This window comes from Bactrocera tryoni, chromosome 4 (assembly GCF_016617805.1).
Source record: "Bactrocera tryoni isolate S06 chromosome 4, CSIRO_BtryS06_freeze2, whole genome shotgun sequence".
Taxonomy (NCBI): Eukaryota; Metazoa; Arthropoda; class Insecta; order Diptera; family Tephritidae; genus Bactrocera; species Bactrocera tryoni.
This window is the reverse complement of record NC_052502.1, coordinates 72,805,405-72,820,294: the sequence shown is the minus strand read 5'-3', so window position 1 is coordinate 72,820,294 and position 14,890 is coordinate 72,805,405. Positions and strand designations below refer to the sequence as shown.

The 14,890-nt window shown below is 40.0% G+C and overlaps 6 protein-coding genes across 7 annotated transcripts; 4 read left to right on the top strand and 2 right to left on the bottom strand.

Annotated features, from left to right (window-relative positions):
* The first annotated feature begins 294 nt into the window (after window positions 1-294).
* LOC120775490 (kelch-like protein diablo) lies at window positions 295-3,235 on the top strand. The gene is made up of 7 exons (XM_040105695.1): window positions 295-455; window positions 516-870; window positions 1,393-1,761; window positions 1,823-2,094; window positions 2,519-2,726; window positions 2,784-2,885; window positions 2,940-3,235. Exons 1-7 carry the CDS (start codon window positions 295-297, stop codon window positions 3,186-3,188), a joined length of 1,716 nt encoding a protein of 571 aa, XP_039961629.1. The 3' UTR covers window positions 3,189-3,235.
* Window positions 3,236-3,256: 21 nt separating this feature from the next.
* LOC120775491 (eukaryotic translation initiation factor 3 subunit G-1) lies at window positions 3,257-4,421 on the bottom strand. The gene is made up of 2 exons (XM_040105696.1): window positions 4,313-4,421; window positions 3,257-4,243 (listed from the first exon to the last, which is right to left on the bottom strand). Exon 2 carries the CDS (start codon window positions 4,241-4,243, stop codon window positions 3,434-3,436), a length of 810 nt encoding a protein of 269 aa, XP_039961630.1. The 5' UTR covers window positions 4,313-4,421; the 3' UTR covers window positions 3,257-3,433.
* Window positions 4,422-4,718: 297 nt separating this feature from the next.
* On the top strand, window positions 4,719-5,539 carry LOC120775221 (augmin complex subunit dgt4). Its single transcript, XM_040105289.1, has one exon. It carries the CDS (start codon window positions 4,802-4,804, stop codon window positions 5,366-5,368), a length of 567 nt encoding a protein of 188 aa, XP_039961223.1. The 5' UTR covers window positions 4,719-4,801; the 3' UTR covers window positions 5,369-5,539.
* LOC120775220 (histone acetyltransferase Tip60) lies at window positions 5,387-7,666 on the bottom strand. Of its 2 annotated transcripts, XM_040105288.1 has the most exons (7): window positions 7,526-7,666; window positions 7,268-7,394; window positions 6,953-7,200; window positions 6,609-6,887; window positions 5,980-6,551; window positions 5,711-5,923; window positions 5,387-5,511 (listed from the first exon to the last, which is right to left on the bottom strand). In XM_040105288.1, coding segments are annotated over exons 1-7 (1,500 nt in total). In that variant the 5' UTR covers window positions 7,586-7,666; the 3' UTR covers window positions 5,387-5,510. The 2 variants fall into 2 exon arrangements, with proteins under 2 accessions (XP_039961222.1, XP_039961221.1); XM_040105287.1 differs by having other exon boundaries at window positions 5,387-5,923.
* Window positions 7,667-7,909: 243 nt separating this feature from the next.
* LOC120775575 (tRNA (cytosine(34)-C(5))-methyltransferase) lies at window positions 7,910-10,710 on the top strand. Its single transcript, XM_040105807.1, has 6 exons — window positions 7,910-8,126; window positions 8,186-8,881; window positions 8,958-9,100; window positions 9,158-10,128; window positions 10,199-10,348; window positions 10,412-10,710. Exons 1-6 carry the CDS (start codon window positions 8,067-8,069, stop codon window positions 10,567-10,569), a joined length of 2,178 nt encoding a protein of 725 aa, XP_039961741.1. The 5' UTR covers window positions 7,910-8,066; the 3' UTR covers window positions 10,570-10,710.
* A 1,254-nt stretch (window positions 10,711-11,964) lies between these two features.
* Window positions 11,965-14,444, top strand: LOC120775357 (vanin-like protein 1). Its single transcript, XM_040105515.1, has 4 exons — window positions 11,965-12,047; window positions 12,107-12,746; window positions 13,451-14,195; window positions 14,261-14,444. Exons 1-4 carry the CDS (start codon window positions 11,979-11,981, stop codon window positions 14,442-14,444), a joined length of 1,638 nt encoding a protein of 545 aa, XP_039961449.1. The 5' UTR covers window positions 11,965-11,978.
* Window positions 14,445-14,890: the final 446 nt, after the last annotated feature.

Sequence of the window (14,890 nt, the reverse complement as noted above, 5' to 3'; positions counted from 1 at the left end):
TCGATTTTGCTTTTATTATTATTCTGCATTTTTCTTTTAAACTCACATTTTTAAATTGTTATTTTAAACTGCTCATATATGTACAAACACATTCTTCCTTCGCCATTAAGTCGATAATCGGAAGTGTGTGTAATCGATAAACAATGTAATTGAATTTCACCACGATCCGTTACGATTTCACTCTGACATTCACAATTTATTTATATACAAATTCAAATTTGAAATAAATTGCGTACAAAAAAAATTCTTTTAAATAAAAAAAATTGAAAAAGTTTGTAAAATTTACTTGCAAAAATGGCAGATAAGAACACTGAAGCTTCCTTAATGGCTAATGCGCCATCAAGCAGCAATTTAGAGTACAAATTTTCAGATCGAGTTTTGGCAAAAATACGCGAATGTCGCAGCAACAATCAGTACATTGATGTGGTTTTTACTGTGGGCGAACGCCAGAAGCGGTTAGAAATCAAATATTTCATATACATTTTGTTTTAATTGTACATGGAATATTTTCTTAGTATTCCAGCACATCGTCTTGTATTAGCGGCGTCAAGTAGTTATTTTCAAGAGCTCTTCACCACGGAAGAGGATACAAGTGAAATTTCGTTAAAACATATCGATGCAAATAGTTTCGAGACCTTAATAAATTATTGCTACACAGGCTGCTTAACGCTCGATGAGCGTGCAGCGCGAAAATTGGTGATAGCGGCAAAAATTTTGCAATTCAAAGAGGTTGCGCGCTATTGCAACCGCTTTATAGTGAACAAATTGAGTTATGCCAACCTATTGGATATCATCTCCTTCGCTGATGATCACGGTTGCAAGGACTTGCGTGCTAAAGCTTTCGGTTTTGCGGTGGAGCATTTTAAGGAGGTGGGAGATGCGAGCACATAAACATTTTTTATTTTTTTATACTCTGATCGGGCTATTTCACGTTTGTCATGAAGTTTGTATATACTATAAATGAACAACGCGACGAGCTGAGTTGATTTAGCTATGTCCTTCTGTCTGTCTGTATATACGCGAACTAACCTCTAAGTTTTTGTTTTGCCTTATCTGCACAAGAAGTTTATTATTTGTGGGAATCGCCGATATCGGAATATTATAGCTTATTGCTCCCATACCAACTGACCGATCAAAATCGAGTTCTTCTATGGAAAACTTTTCTATTTGATAAATTTTTGTCCAAGGCAAGGCTAAAATCTTTTAAAATATTGCTCAGATCTGGTCACTATAGCTTATAAATGCCATACAAAATTACAGATCAAAATTAAGATCCTTTTGAAATCCTTTTATGCTATAAGAAATGCACACGTGAAGGGTATTATAGCTTCGGTGCAATCTAATTTTACATTTTTCGTGCTTTCTTTAAAATAATGATCGTTCCACAAACAGCTGCTCACGAACGGAGAACTACTGCGTTTTAGTCCCGCACTCATGGAAGAGTTGGTGGAGAGCGATGAATTGAATGTGTACAATGAAGCAGATGTTTTTGATGCCATCATGCGTTGGCACAAATATGATGAGGAAAATCGACGACCCTACTTAATAAATTTGCTTTCGCTGCTGCGCATCACACAGTTGGAGCCAGCCTTCGTTTTCAAGCACATCAAACCCATACCGGGTAGTGATCGTTTAATTTTGGATGCTTTAGATTGGTTTCATGTGCCCGAAACGCGTTGGCAAACTAAATTGAAGTACACTAAGCCACGCAACTCGCGCAATTGCCTCATGGCTGTGGAAGTTAATATCATGGATGAGAGCGTAAGTTTGTAACGATTGCCGGGCTATCGTATTTTTGTGATTTATGGTCACCCCACAACAGAAACGCTTTCTACGCTATGATCCCATAGCGGACACTTGGGCACGCTGTGGTCAAGTATTAGGCGAGAAAACCGATTACGGCACAATATTCGTTAAGAATTCGCTCGTCTTCATTGGCAATAAATATTTGGTGCGTTTCGATTTGGAAAAGCAACAGTGGGAAACACCACAACCGGTGCGCAAGCGTCGAGAGTTGATTTGTGTGGCCGTGTTGCAAGATAATATATACTTAATTGGCGGTTATTGCAAGACGACCAAAAACACAGTGGAAATGTAAGTTAAAAAATAAAATAAATAATAAGAAATAAAGTAAAAAAAATTATTAAAGAGAATCAAAAAAAATTAATAAACATTAAAAATAATTATAAATAAATTAAAAAAAAAAATTAATTAAAAATAAATTTAAAATAAATAAATAATAATAAAATAATAAAAAAAAAAAAATTAAAAAAAAATAAATTAAAAAAAATAAATTAAAAAAATTAATTAAAAATAAATTTAATAAAAATACGTTTAAAAAAAGTTAATTTCTAAAAAATGAAATTAAAAAAAAAATAATTAAAACAAATTTTTTTTAATAAAGAAAAATAATAATTAAAAAATAAAACAAAAAAATTAAATGAAAAAAGAATGAATATAAAAAAAATTAATAAACAAAAAATATCAAGAAAACTAACATTTCACCTACTTTTAAAAGGTTCGATATGCGCACAGGCGATTGGCTGCGTGTAGCACCGATGTTAGAAGGCCGCTACTGTGCAAAGGCCGTGGTGTTCGATGAGCGCATTTATGTTATGGGCGGCTCAGAGAATGAATGCGCGCTCAACTCAGTCGAGTGCTATGATCCGATGCTGGATACATGGGAAGCACGGGCCTGTATGATAGAAGCGCGCGCTTCTCCGGGTGTAAGTCACCTACAGTAAATTGACTTAGCTATAATTTACATTTACAAAAACTTACAGGCCGCGGTCGCTCATGGCTACATTTATGTCTTGGGTGGTTACAATGATTCACCACTGGACACAGTCGAGCGCTTTAATCCCGTAAAAAACGAGTGGACTAAAGTTTGTATTTGCAAAATTATTTCAACTTCATAAGCTACACACTCTGCTTTTTAGGTTTGTTCGCTGACAACGGCACGCAGTCGCATCAGTGCGATCGTATTCAATTATCAACTACTGGCTTTAGGAGGTACGAAAAATGGCGAAGGCGTAAACTGTGTAGAGGAATATAATGTGGACACAGATAAATGGGTGTTAAAGGCACCTATGCCCACAGGTGCGGCCTATAGTTCTTTTGTTGTGCCGACACATTTGGCTGATAATTTGCAAACCGTTTTGGCGGATGGAAGTCGACCCGTACATTAAACACACCTACTCAATCATTACAATAATAAATATTTTCGTAAATCACACAAATATGAGGCACTGTAACATTTAGTTTTTACATATTTTTAGATTATTTATTTGATCTTTCGTTTATGCTTTTCCAATAGTTAACGCCTACTGTTAAAGCGCGCATGAAATTTTAAATATACTCGTTTATATATATGCCATATTTTTTATTTGTTATAAAATTATTTTAATGTTGCTGCACTTTTTGACGGCGTCGATCAGTTGTTTTGCGGCTTCGACCATTCCACATTCAAAATCAAATGATCATAACCGTGACCATTGAGAATTTCAATAGCAGCGGCGGCATCCTTGCGTTGCTTGAAATGTACATACGCAAAACCTTTGCAGAGACCGGTATTCTTATCACGCGCCAAATACATTTTACTGTGTTGTCCAATTTTCTTCACCAGCTCATCCAAATCGGCTTCGGTCATCGATTCCGACAGATTGGAAATGCGGATAGCGGCGGTATCATCACGTCCACGCATGCCCATACCACCTTTTTGACTGTCCTTAAGGTATGGTGGCACATACTTGCCAGTTTTGGGTGCTTCGACCACAGCAGTTGCAGCAGCAGCCGCTTTCTTCTCCATTAAGTTTGTATCCATGGCGGTACCCTTATATGGGCAATTAACTGACCAATGCTCACCATTGCAAATACGACACTTGGCAATATTCTTAGTGGGATCGAGTAGTGGATCGTTGGCCTTCTCTTCTTCTTTGGAGTTGAGGAATTGCATGAAAATTTCTTCCGACACCATAGTAGTCTGTGAGTTTGGACCGGGTTTGTCGTTCTTTGAGTCACCAAATTTCGGCCAGGTGCGTCGTTTGGCTACGGTTTTCGGCACGACTTGCTTGGAAATTTTATAGGTGCGCACAACTTTTGTCTTTTTGTCATCTTTGTTGTACTTATATTCTGTGACGTATTTGTAGCCGTTTTCAACTGTCTCTGTGGTAGGTGGCAGGCCGCCGTAGTCGAGCTCCACCTCATCGGCCCAAGAGGATTTAATAGTATCAACACCAGGCATCTAAATCGACAAAAGTTGAGATTAATGAATGATTATTGTGAAATTAAGCAATTCAATCAATAATTTCACCTTTTTTGCCAATATTTAAGCACAAAAATCAGAGAATACACACGCCACGAGTTAAACAGCGAAAATTCTGTGAAAAAGAAACGTCAACACAAAATGACAAAACTTGCTGTCAAATGTTTTCTTGGGAAGCGTACGGAAAGTATTAAACACAGTGTTGAGTAATACGTTGAGAAATATTAGTTATAATATGTTTAATAATTACTGATGAAATTAGACTTTATTTTGCGATTTATATTTAGTAAAATAAAGAAAATTTGGTGCATTTTTTCGGAAAAGACACTCTTCTGAACATTTACCAAAATAAAGTACAATGTTTTTTGCAAATTAAATTATAAAACACTTTGGTTATCATAAAGAAATTGGGTGAATGTAAGACTGAAAGAAGAAGCATTGTTCAATAGAAGAAGCATACGGTAAATTGAATAGGCTGATTAATTTTTGGAGTGAATTTTAATCAAACTGTTACATTTTAAATATACATCCAACTAAATGTCTGCGAATACCACAACTCCTACATCCTCCACTAGTGCGTGCTCCATATCGCCGAACGGCTCTGCCAGCGGCACAGAGGATATACAATATCTACTCTATTTAGAAACTTTACGTCGTTTTCGGGACGATGAGCTTAACATCAAGCGCCAAGTGGACGAAAAAACACGACAGTACTTGGAAGTTAAGGAGGAATATTTACAATTATACGCTAAATATGTAAAACTCATAACATTGGCAGCAACACGTTGCGCGCTGTTAGCTGATAACCACTTGCCTTTTGATAAAATAGCTGCCGCGGATAAGGATATAATAGCCATTACACAAAAATTGGCTACTGGCGATGTTGTGGAGACGATTAGTGAAAATGCAGTCAAAGAGTGCAAGGATAAGTTGGAAGCTTGTAAAGCACACGAGAAACTGAAACAATTAAGCCACGAATTAGCCGAAAGTAAAGCAACTGTGCGTGCAGTACAATCCTCAACCGAAACTGTGGAGGCCACTATTGAGACGGCTACATTGCAAAGTCTTGACTACTTTGTTGAAGAAGTTGGCAATAGAAGTTGAAATAAAAACACACCGAAATTGCATTATTTAGCCACCGAATAGTAATTCGATGGCTGCTCTTTATTAGTAGCGTGCTGATTAGCATGGTATGTTTGATTGATGGAAGGATGACATATTGAACGTGCGCATTTCAATCATAGTTTCTATCATTTTTATCGGTGGAGCGGAAAAGAGAATAAATAAAGGCGGGGAAAATCATCATATAATTTGGTATTAGGGTAACTAAAGCGCATATGGTTGAATTCAGTATTTTTGTTTAAAATTATTTGTGTATATATGTATCGTAATGTTTGTACTAACTAAAGAAATTGCAACTTGAAATTTAATATGCTTAAGATTTACCACTTGGAGCGCTTAGACCAATCTTTAGGCGTCCAATGTAGGCATTTCGAGTCAATGCGTATTTTGCGTTTATCCATGGCTTTCTTATGTTGATCAATGATGTCGCGACTTATACAAACGATATACTGGCCCTTGTAATAGTTGATAAGATTTAAATTTTGTAATGTAGATATAACATCCTCTTTTTTGATGGAAGTGCATTCACAGATATCGCTGGGAGAGATAAATAAATATAATATATGTAAAACACCAAGAAATTTAGTTCATACTTGATGGTAATGGTGGGTTTTTCGCCATCACTGTTTGGCTTTTGGCTAATAAATATCTCCAAAATCGTTTGTGCCCAATATGAACGATACGACAGTAGACCTAAATCTGATAAAGGTTTTTCCGGCGAACCAGTTTTTCCCTCAAACTTCGACAGTTCGTAGCTAAATTCAATTAACAGCTTGCCATAGCCTTTGCGTTGATATGGAGGCATAGTCAGTATACAAGCTACGTTGTAGTCTTCAGTACTCTCTTTTTCTTTTGAGAAATAGCCAACTATATGAAAACCACGTGAATCGAATTCTGTCATAACATAGAAAAGGAATGGATCCGTGTCATAATAAAGTGTTTTATGATCTAGAAACAGTTTGGCCAGCAGACATAAATTCTGCGCATACACTTTGTTTTTACGACCATCAATTTCGAAAAAGGAAATTGTGTGTTTGCGATATATTTCATTACCGGGTGGATGTCGTAGATTACATTTGACTAAATGCCGCTCCAAACATTTACGACTTTTACGATATTTCAGGCAGAACTCACAGATGTAGATACAAGGCATTTGACATAATTCCTAATCGAAAAGTGTTATTTGTTTTGCTTTAAGCAAAAATTGAAGGAAATTTATTACCTGCGGGTACGGTGAGAAATACCAGGGTTTAATACGATGTTTACCCAATTCTATCATTTCAACATTTTTCATACGCGTCACTACATCATCCTGATGTATGACCATGCTACCAGACTGGCGTGGTGTTGCGGTTTTACCATCTTGTGAAGCTTCTTCAACCACAGTTACTGGTGCCGGAGTTGTGGGTACTACTACAGCTGGTATTACTGGTGCGGGTACTATAACGGGCGGGGGGGTCTCAGGTACTACTACTGCCGGTGGGGCAGGCACAGCATTGAACTATATTGAAAATACCTTAAACCGTTAATTTTAAGCTTTATAGCTTATTAATTTTTAGTTAGCACCTTTCTTTTACGGTTAATTTTTTTCTGTAGTGCAGCCGCCAGCACAGCATTACCATTAACCATTTCATTGCTTACTGCAGGTTGTGGCGAAGTAGGTCTTGAAACGCTACCTGGCACCGACGAATGATGTTTTTTTGGTGTAGTTACGCCAGTGCTGGCACCGGTCTGCGTACCGTCACGCCTTGGAAATTGCACTTTGCGTGTATCAACGTCCTCCTCTGTAACCCATTCATCAAGACGTTTATTAACTGAAACATATATGTATTATTTACTAAACTGCACTCTTTGTTATTAATTATTCCATAATTTCATTACAATCGACGTAGTGCACGTAGAACTGTCGTTTGCCATCATGGTCTTTAATGCTCACAACTTCCGCGAGTGGCCAATCTTCAGTCTTGTGCATACGCACGGGTAATCGGCATCCTTCGGTAAGTGCGGCCTAAAATTAAAAAATAAGCCATGTAGCACCTTCATTCTACATACAAATTCAGTTATATAGAAGTTCGTGGCCAATTGCATCCATCACTCGTTCGCTGTAGTGCCTATTATTTTGTTGCCACATTAACTCACCGTGGACTCACAAATCGATGATACATCTTCATCGAACTCAATTTTTTGTGTTATTTTCATTCTTAACAACGCAGAATCGAATTATTTGTACGAATTGAAAAACAATTTGTTTACAATTATATTTAAGTTTTCACAATGCTTCTTATTTTTTAGTTGACCATTCACAACAGTAAACCAGCAGCTGTGCCTTGAAAACGATGAAGTAAGTTTATTATATTTATTTTACACACACTTGCATATTTAAACACATTTCAACATTTAGACAAAAATGGTGTAATTAATCACCTTTTTAATAATACTACACTTCTTTTAAAATTAAAAGCAATTTTTCATTTGTTTTTGATAATAGCTACTCCGGCATCACCCCAGTTAACAGCTGTGCGCAACGACAGAGATGCCTTCATTTAGTAGACACGTGTTTACGTTTTCTCCGCTCACGGTTCAATCTCTTGGCTTTGCAGCAAACCAATTTTAAAACAATTTTTTTAAATACTAAAATATTTTATTAACAAAATAGTAAGCATTTCCGATTTAAAGAAAAATGGGTCGTAACAGAAAATCAAACCCTTTTGCAGCGAAAAAACGTCAAAAGCGCGAGAACGTAAGTAAACTATTGATTTCAAGTTAGCCCTTACAGTAGAATTACATCTCATTAAATAGCAAGGAGTCGATCCGCGACCAGTACGCCAAGAGCCCTATGAGGATATCAAACGTGATAATGAGGCTTTCATTAAGTACTATCAGCTGCAAAATATATGTGCGGACGAAGCGGAATGGCAAGAATTTCTCGCTAAGATACGTGATAATTTACCTGTTACATTCCGTGTAACCGGCTTTCGTGGTGAGGCAAAAGCATTGCTTGACATAATCGAGAGCGACTTGTTTGCTGATTATGTGAGCAGTGTCGCTGAATTGCATGGAATAGCGAAAGAAGAAGTGGAACGCCCACAACGTCTACCTTGGTATCCAGATGGCTTGGCATATCAACTGCAATTGACGCGCAAAGATATACGTCGCTCGGAACCGCTGTTCCGTTTGCACAATTTTCTGATAACCGAAACGAATGCCGGTAGCATAAGTCGCCAGGAAGCTGTGTCTATGATACCGCCGCTTGTGTTAGATGTGCAACCCACCGACAAAGTTCTAGATATGTGTGCTGCGCCGGGCTCAAAGACGGCACAACTGATTGAGGCGCTACATAGTGCGCCGGAAAAGCATAAGATACCACCGGGTTTTGTCGTAGCCAACGATGTCGATAACAATCGGTGTTATATGTTGGTGCATCAAGCGAAAAGATTGAATTCGCCGTGCTTTCTGGTGACAAATCATGACAGCAGTTTCTATCCAAATTTATTGGTACGTAGAACGAAAAGTGCAAAAATAAACGAATAAAAAAAAAATGAATTTGTATATCAATATTTTATGTTTACAGCAAACGGGCGCAGATGGCAGTAAATCAATTTTGAAGTTTGATAAAATTCTATGTGATGTGCCATGCTCGGGCGATGGCACACTACGCAAGAACCCCGATATCTGGACGAAATGGAATTTGGCGCAGGCTTACAACTTGCATGGGTAAGCTTGGAAAATAATTTTCGATTTTAAAAGAAAATTTAAAATACACATTTTTAGCATACAGTATCGCATAACAAGGCGTGGCGCTGAAATGCTCAATGTCGGCGGTCGTTTGGTGTACTCCACATGCTCGCTAAATCCCATTGAAAATGAAGCTGTGCTGCAGCGTATAATAGCTGACGCTGATGGTGCGCTAGAGATAGTAGACGCCGCACATTTGGTGCCCGGCTTAAAGTTTAAACCGGGCATGACGAGTTGGAAGCTCGCCACCAAGCAAGTCGATGAAATATTCACAAGTTTCGATGAGGTGCCGGAGAAGTACCACACGGTCATACGTCCGAATATGTTTCCTTTGCCGGCGGAGCAAATCTCGAAGATCGGTTTGGAGAAATGCTTACGTGTGCTGCCGCATTTGCAAAACTCTGGCGGTTTCTTCGTTGCGGTCATCGAAAAGCGTCGCCAATTGCCCTTCGAAAAGAATGACTTGCAGACACTGCTTGAAAAGCCCAAACCGGAAGTTAAATTGGATGAAAACGGCCAGCCTATCGAAGAGAAGTCAGTGCCGTGGGGACCACAACGCAAACGCCGACGGCTGCATGGCTACAAGGAAGATCCATACATATTCTTCGAGGAAGAAGACGCTGATTGGGACGAGTTGAAGTCCTTCTTTGCGCTTGACGACACGCTCAATAAGCGCTGCCTGCTTACACGCTGTGTCACCGATAAGAAGAAGAACATCTACTACTGCTCGGAGCCAATACGTGATATGGTATTGTTGAATGAAGACGCCATTAAGATTATAAATACCGGTGTGAAGACATTTGTGCGCTGTGAGAATCGTCATACCATGCATCCTTTCCGCTTGGCGCAGGAGGGTTTACAGACGACAAATGCATTTATGGGCGCCATACGGCGCATACAGATCTCTAGAGAAGATTTAATACTGCTGCTCAATTGCACCGATCCAACAAAGCCGCCTTCAACGCTGGATTTGGCGCCGGAAACGCAAGAACGTTGCAAGGAATTAGGTATGTAACACATATAAGTCACAATAAATGCTTGGTTCATCTTAAAATATTCATATTTTTTTTGTTGCAGGCGTTGGCAGTTGCATTTTGAAGTATGAAGACGCGCGTTTCACGCTTTTCCTGGTGGGCTGGCGCGGTTCCTCCAGCTTGCGTGCTTATGTGGACAGTAACGAGACAGTGCATGTGCTGCGCTTATTGGGCGCTGACATCAGCAAGTTCGGTAAGTCACTTATTTGCCTGCTTAGTAACGGCTTATCAATAATATTTACGTTTCATATTGCAGAAGTCAACAAGTACGAAAAGGCTAAGGAGGCTGCGGCTGCTGCAGCTGCGGAGGCCGCAGCGAATGCAGTTGAAGCAATAGATGCGCCTGCAATAGAGCAGGACGACGTGGTTGTGTCTGCTAATGGCGTTGCAGACGTTGTGCCAGTCGCTGAATAATTTAGCTAGCTAGCGCAGAATTTTATTATTATTAAAGTTAAGCTTTAGTTATGGTATTTACAAATATTTTTTAAATATAAAAATGCTCTATACATACAGATGTATGTAGAATATAAACCATTCCGCTTTAAATCATTGTAAATCGGTCAAATAATAATCAGTAATGAAAGTTTGGCATTTAGAAACCCAAGCTTTTGAGTTAGTTACTCTTTAGATGGCTGAAATTCCGACAGAAGCTTCAAAGGAACTAACGGCATAAAAAAGTGAGGTTTGATTTCCTACCAGAAGGGAATAGTCCAAAAATTTTAACTCAAAAGTGCTTTAGAATCGCATACCTCACCGATCCAAGCTGGGTTAGATCTCCAAAATAACAGCCCTCTACCGGATAAAATCCGGTAACGTAGAACCGGCCTCACTTGTCTCACGAATCCGGAGTACCTTTCGCGCAACTTCGTTCTGGTTACTGCCTAAAATCCTACATATCCAGAATCAATCCCGACATACTAAATATACATACATATGTGCGGCGTTCCAGGAGTCCCCGCATGACTCTAATCACCTTTTTGTATGCCCAATGTATTCCACTCATCTAACACGTCGCTCTGTTAATGTCCGTCCCCGTCGAAACCGCACGTTTCCTGGACCTCGTGATCTCGGCAAACATGTTCTTTGAAAGTGCTACAATAACAACAACAACAACAATTTCCAGTTCTTCCAAGTGAGAGTTTGGGCCCCTTTTCTTAAGGTCCTCCACTTTTGGACATCCAGTACTAAACTAGCCTGAGGAACTTCGATAACGGAGAAAACCTTTCCTATTTCAACAAGGATAGGTGTTGGTACCAACTTTATGTTAGCTTTACTTGTAATCCTAGATACAATGGATTCCATAAACTTATCAACCTCGAGACACTGTAAGTTCATATTGTAGATACCTTTCGGAAGCGCAGCCATATCTCAGGAATATAAAAATTCCCACAACAGTCGGGTCTACATAACCGGTTCCATTTCCATAGAACCGGTAGACGTGGAAAGAGATCTCCTCCTTGCTAACCCCAGCTTAAATGAGTTTGAATTGTTGTAACGCCTAAAATTAGGCTGTCTTTTTTGGATTAGGCAGCAAAAGTCTAAAATCATCACTCTTCTGATAAGCCATGACGTACAACCAACGTCCGTCTGAGACGCAAATCACTGTTAAGTTATTTGATAAACATGATAAGTTCTTAGAGAATTGACTGATAAGTCGTGGAGCATCATAAAACCTGTCGATATTATCAACACGACAATTAAAAAGTACAACAACAAACGTTAACAGCTGATAATATCAGCGTGACCGGGTTGGTCTCGGTGAATTTCCATTCCAAAGCACTGCTTGCAGACGTCTAGACGTCCGACGGAACGCAACAGCAAAAATGTGGCTGTCTAAATTTCTGCTTTACTTGGTATGCAACAACATTTATTATGCGGCTGTAAGCGGCGAGGTAATACTGTTCAACTGAAATTAATATTATTTAAATCAGCTGCTAACTAACATCCACAGCCCACACCGCCAGATGCCGACTACTACATCGGTGCTGTGGTTGAGTTTCCGGCGCGCACGATCACTGCAGCCGCCAGCACAGAGGAGCGTCTGCGCCAATTCGGCGAACTACTCGAGTCGTCTGCCATACGCCCGGATATTGTGGTCTTTCCAGAGGATGTCCTAAATGATCGCGACACGCCCATAGTAGTGCCAGCGCCCAGTGATGATGTGATAACTTGCAATGCCGACGAGGCTCACTACAATTATATTATCAGTAGAATGTCCTGTTATGCGCGTTCGCTGGGCATATATGTGCTCATCAATGTGGTGGAGGTGCATAACTGCACACGAACGCAGAACGTAAGCGATCTGGTTGCTAACTGCGCCATTTACAATGCGAATGTGGTGTTCGATCGTCATGGCGTGGTGATCTCGCGTTATCGCAAGTACAATTTGATCGGCAGTGAGTGGTTGTATTTTAACTATACATCGCAACCCGAGGAGGAGGCCATATTCCGCACCGATTTCAATGTGACTTTCGGTCATTTTACACGCATGGATCTGCTGTATGCGCGGCCGGCGCAAGCGCTGGTGCAACGTGGCATTACAGACTTTTTGCATCCGAGCAAATGGCAATCGGAGCTGCCTTTCCTGACAGGTGAGTTGCGAGAGGTTGGCTTGTAGGTATCCTTTAATACTTAGTTCAAGATTCTGATAAGCGATTTATTCTGATAAAATATTTAAAGATGATAGTCTGTCGTGGTTCATATTGAAATTGGGACTGTGTAAGCAAACCGACCGTAGGTGCCGACCGTTCTCACGACAGCCGGGTCTACGTGACCGGAACGCACACGGATTTTATGCCCAGTCAAGGACTGTCAATTCGGCAGACTTCTGCCGCTACAACAACAACTACAAAAACAACCGGTCAAGATCTAGAGTTCAGCAGCTTTCCCTGCATCAGCTCGATTTTATAATAGTGGTGTGACTGACTAATTTATGTCAAAACTTTGTGGAATTGGAGTTGAAATTGTTGTTTCTTCTCAAATATTTTCTGCTTGTTGAAGCTTGAAGCTCTTCGAGCTTCAGTTTGCAGTTTTTTCCGCCGAACTTGTGTTTGTGTCATCGTGAGATCCGACGGAATGAATACGCAACTGTTTCCATGGCTTCGCAAGGACTTTAGTATTCTCGTAGAGTTCCTAGGAATTATATTTTCCACGGCTAAGGTGGTCACTGTTAATTTGTGCTTACAAATTCTGGGTCATCTCCATGCTTGAACATTCTTAGCACTTCTTATATTCTTATCCACACCTCATGCTATATAATCTAACCACAACTATCCCCCTCTTCTGTTCCACGCAGCTGTCCAACTACATCAGTCCTGGTCATTTAGCAACAATGTGAATCTACTGGTTGCCGGTACAAACGACCCGAGCAATGGCCGCAGTGGCACAGGCATCTATGCGGGCAAATATGGTGTGCTCATCGCAACCATGACCAGTGTCGAGAAGCAAAGTAAACTGCATTTGAGCGTGATACCGAAACATAATGCCAGCAGCGAAAAGGTCTTAAAGATATTCAAGTTGAGTCAGAGCAACCTTAAAGCGCAGCCAAACAACGGCAGTCAGAGCGTGCTCGACCGTTTCACCGGCGTTGTTGTGACGCGTGACAATGATATTGATCTGTATGTGACGCAGCCGTTGGTCTATAGATCGAATATGACTGGACCGTTGCAGCAAAAACTCTGCCATAATGATTTATGCTGCAATTTTTATATTGAAATGCATGTCAATCCGCTGTCCAATGCTACCACGGTCAGCTATTACTATCGCTTGGCGGCGTTTCGTGATATGGGCACTTTTCTGAATACCGAGCCCGATGAGTTGGCGGTGTGTGCGATCTTCGCTTGCACTGGCGATCATCTCTACACTTGTGGACGCATCTATGAGGAGGGCGTGCCGGTGGTGCCGCGTTATATTTTCGATACGATTCGTATAACTGGCAATTTCTCCCAGCAACGTCCGTGTTTACTATCACCAACGAGCGTGAATAATCTGCTAATGCCGCTGCTTGTGAACGAGTTCGAGTGGCAGCTGCAGGCGCATAGGTGGGTTTGCGGTTCGCAGTTGTTTAAGGAAAAACTGAATTGAAATTTATTTTATATTCCCGCAGCAACTTTACGCTGGCTAACCTCACTTTGTTACAACCGCGTTCGGATCTCCTGACCTTTGGTATTTATGGCAACTATTTTTTGGATGACACCATATATGATCATCATCACAAGGACGGCGCAACCACATTGAGTTCGACTTTGTTGCTAATTTTACTTTTGTTGAACTTGCAATTTTATTTATAGAATATTTAGTTGAGGGTGTCATATAAGTTGGCAATAAAAAAACATTTTAGTGAAGCTGGAGGTGTTTCCCTGTAGAAAAGCATTCAGATCCGCAGTTGGTGAAATCACAAAGAGTACGCTTTAATTATCAAGCAAAACAAAGCTTTTTCTCCCTTCTTTCTCAAAAATATTTTAGATCTCGAAAGCGTCAAGGACTTGGCTAACATCAGTTCGTAATATAGTATAGTTATAAGAAGCAGTAGGATACCTAAAAGAGTTGGTTTATGTCAAAGATCACTACTATTCTTCTTTAAACCAGAGCGCGATTCGTTTGGCACCAATTGGAGATTTCCAGACTTTCCAACAGAGTGGTGGTCTTTCTGTTTCTCTGCTTCACCCGGCGGGCATTGCGTCGAATACTTTCAGAGCTGGAGAGTTTTTTCCATTTCACTCTAAGTAAACTTTTT

Coding starts and splice junctions, on each gene's coding strand:
- LOC120775490 (XM_040105695.1), top strand. CDS start 295: ATGGCAGATAAGAACACTGAAGCTTCCTTAATGGCTAATGCGCCATCA. Junction 2,727..2,783: donor AAGCGCGCGCTTCTCCGGGT/GTAAGTCACCTA, acceptor AAAAACTTACAG/GCCGCGGTCGCTCATGGCTA. Junction 2,886..2,939: donor TAAAAAACGAGTGGACTAAA/GTTTGTATTTGC, acceptor TCTGCTTTTTAG/GTTTGTTCGCTGACAACGGC.
- LOC120775491 (XM_040105696.1), bottom strand. CDS start 4,243: ATGCCTGGTGTTGATACTATTAAATCCTCTTGGGCCGATGAGGTGGAG.
- LOC120775220 (XM_040105287.1), bottom strand. CDS start 7,585: ATGAAAATAACACAAAAAATTGAGTTCGATGAAGATGTATCATCGATT. Junction 7,395..7,525: donor CATCGATTTGTGAGTCCACG/GTGAGTTAATGT, acceptor TTTTAATTTTAG/GCCGCACTTACCGAAGGATG. Junction 5,924..5,979: donor AAACCCACCATTACCATCAA/GTATGAACTAAA, acceptor TATCTCTCCCAG/CGATATCTGTGAATGCACTT.
- LOC120775221 (XM_040105289.1), top strand. CDS start 4,802: ATGTCTGCGAATACCACAACTCCTACATCCTCCACTAGTGCGTGCTCC.
- LOC120775575 (XM_040105807.1), top strand. CDS start 8,067: ATGGGTCGTAACAGAAAATCAAACCCTTTTGCAGCGAAAAAACGTCAA. Junction 8,882..8,957: donor GTTTCTATCCAAATTTATTG/GTACGTAGAACG, acceptor TTATGTTTACAG/CAAACGGGCGCAGATGGCAG. Junction 10,349..10,411: donor CGCTGACATCAGCAAGTTCG/GTAAGTCACTTA, acceptor TTCATATTGCAG/AAGTCAACAAGTACGAAAAG.
- LOC120775357 (XM_040105515.1), top strand. CDS start 11,979: ATGTGGCTGTCTAAATTTCTGCTTTACTTGGTATGCAACAACATTTAT. Junction 12,048..12,106: donor ATGCGGCTGTAAGCGGCGAG/GTAATACTGTTC, acceptor TAACATCCACAG/CCCACACCGCCAGATGCCGA. Junction 14,196..14,260: donor TGGCAGCTGCAGGCGCATAG/GTGGGTTTGCGG, acceptor ATATTCCCGCAG/CAACTTTACGCTGGCTAACC.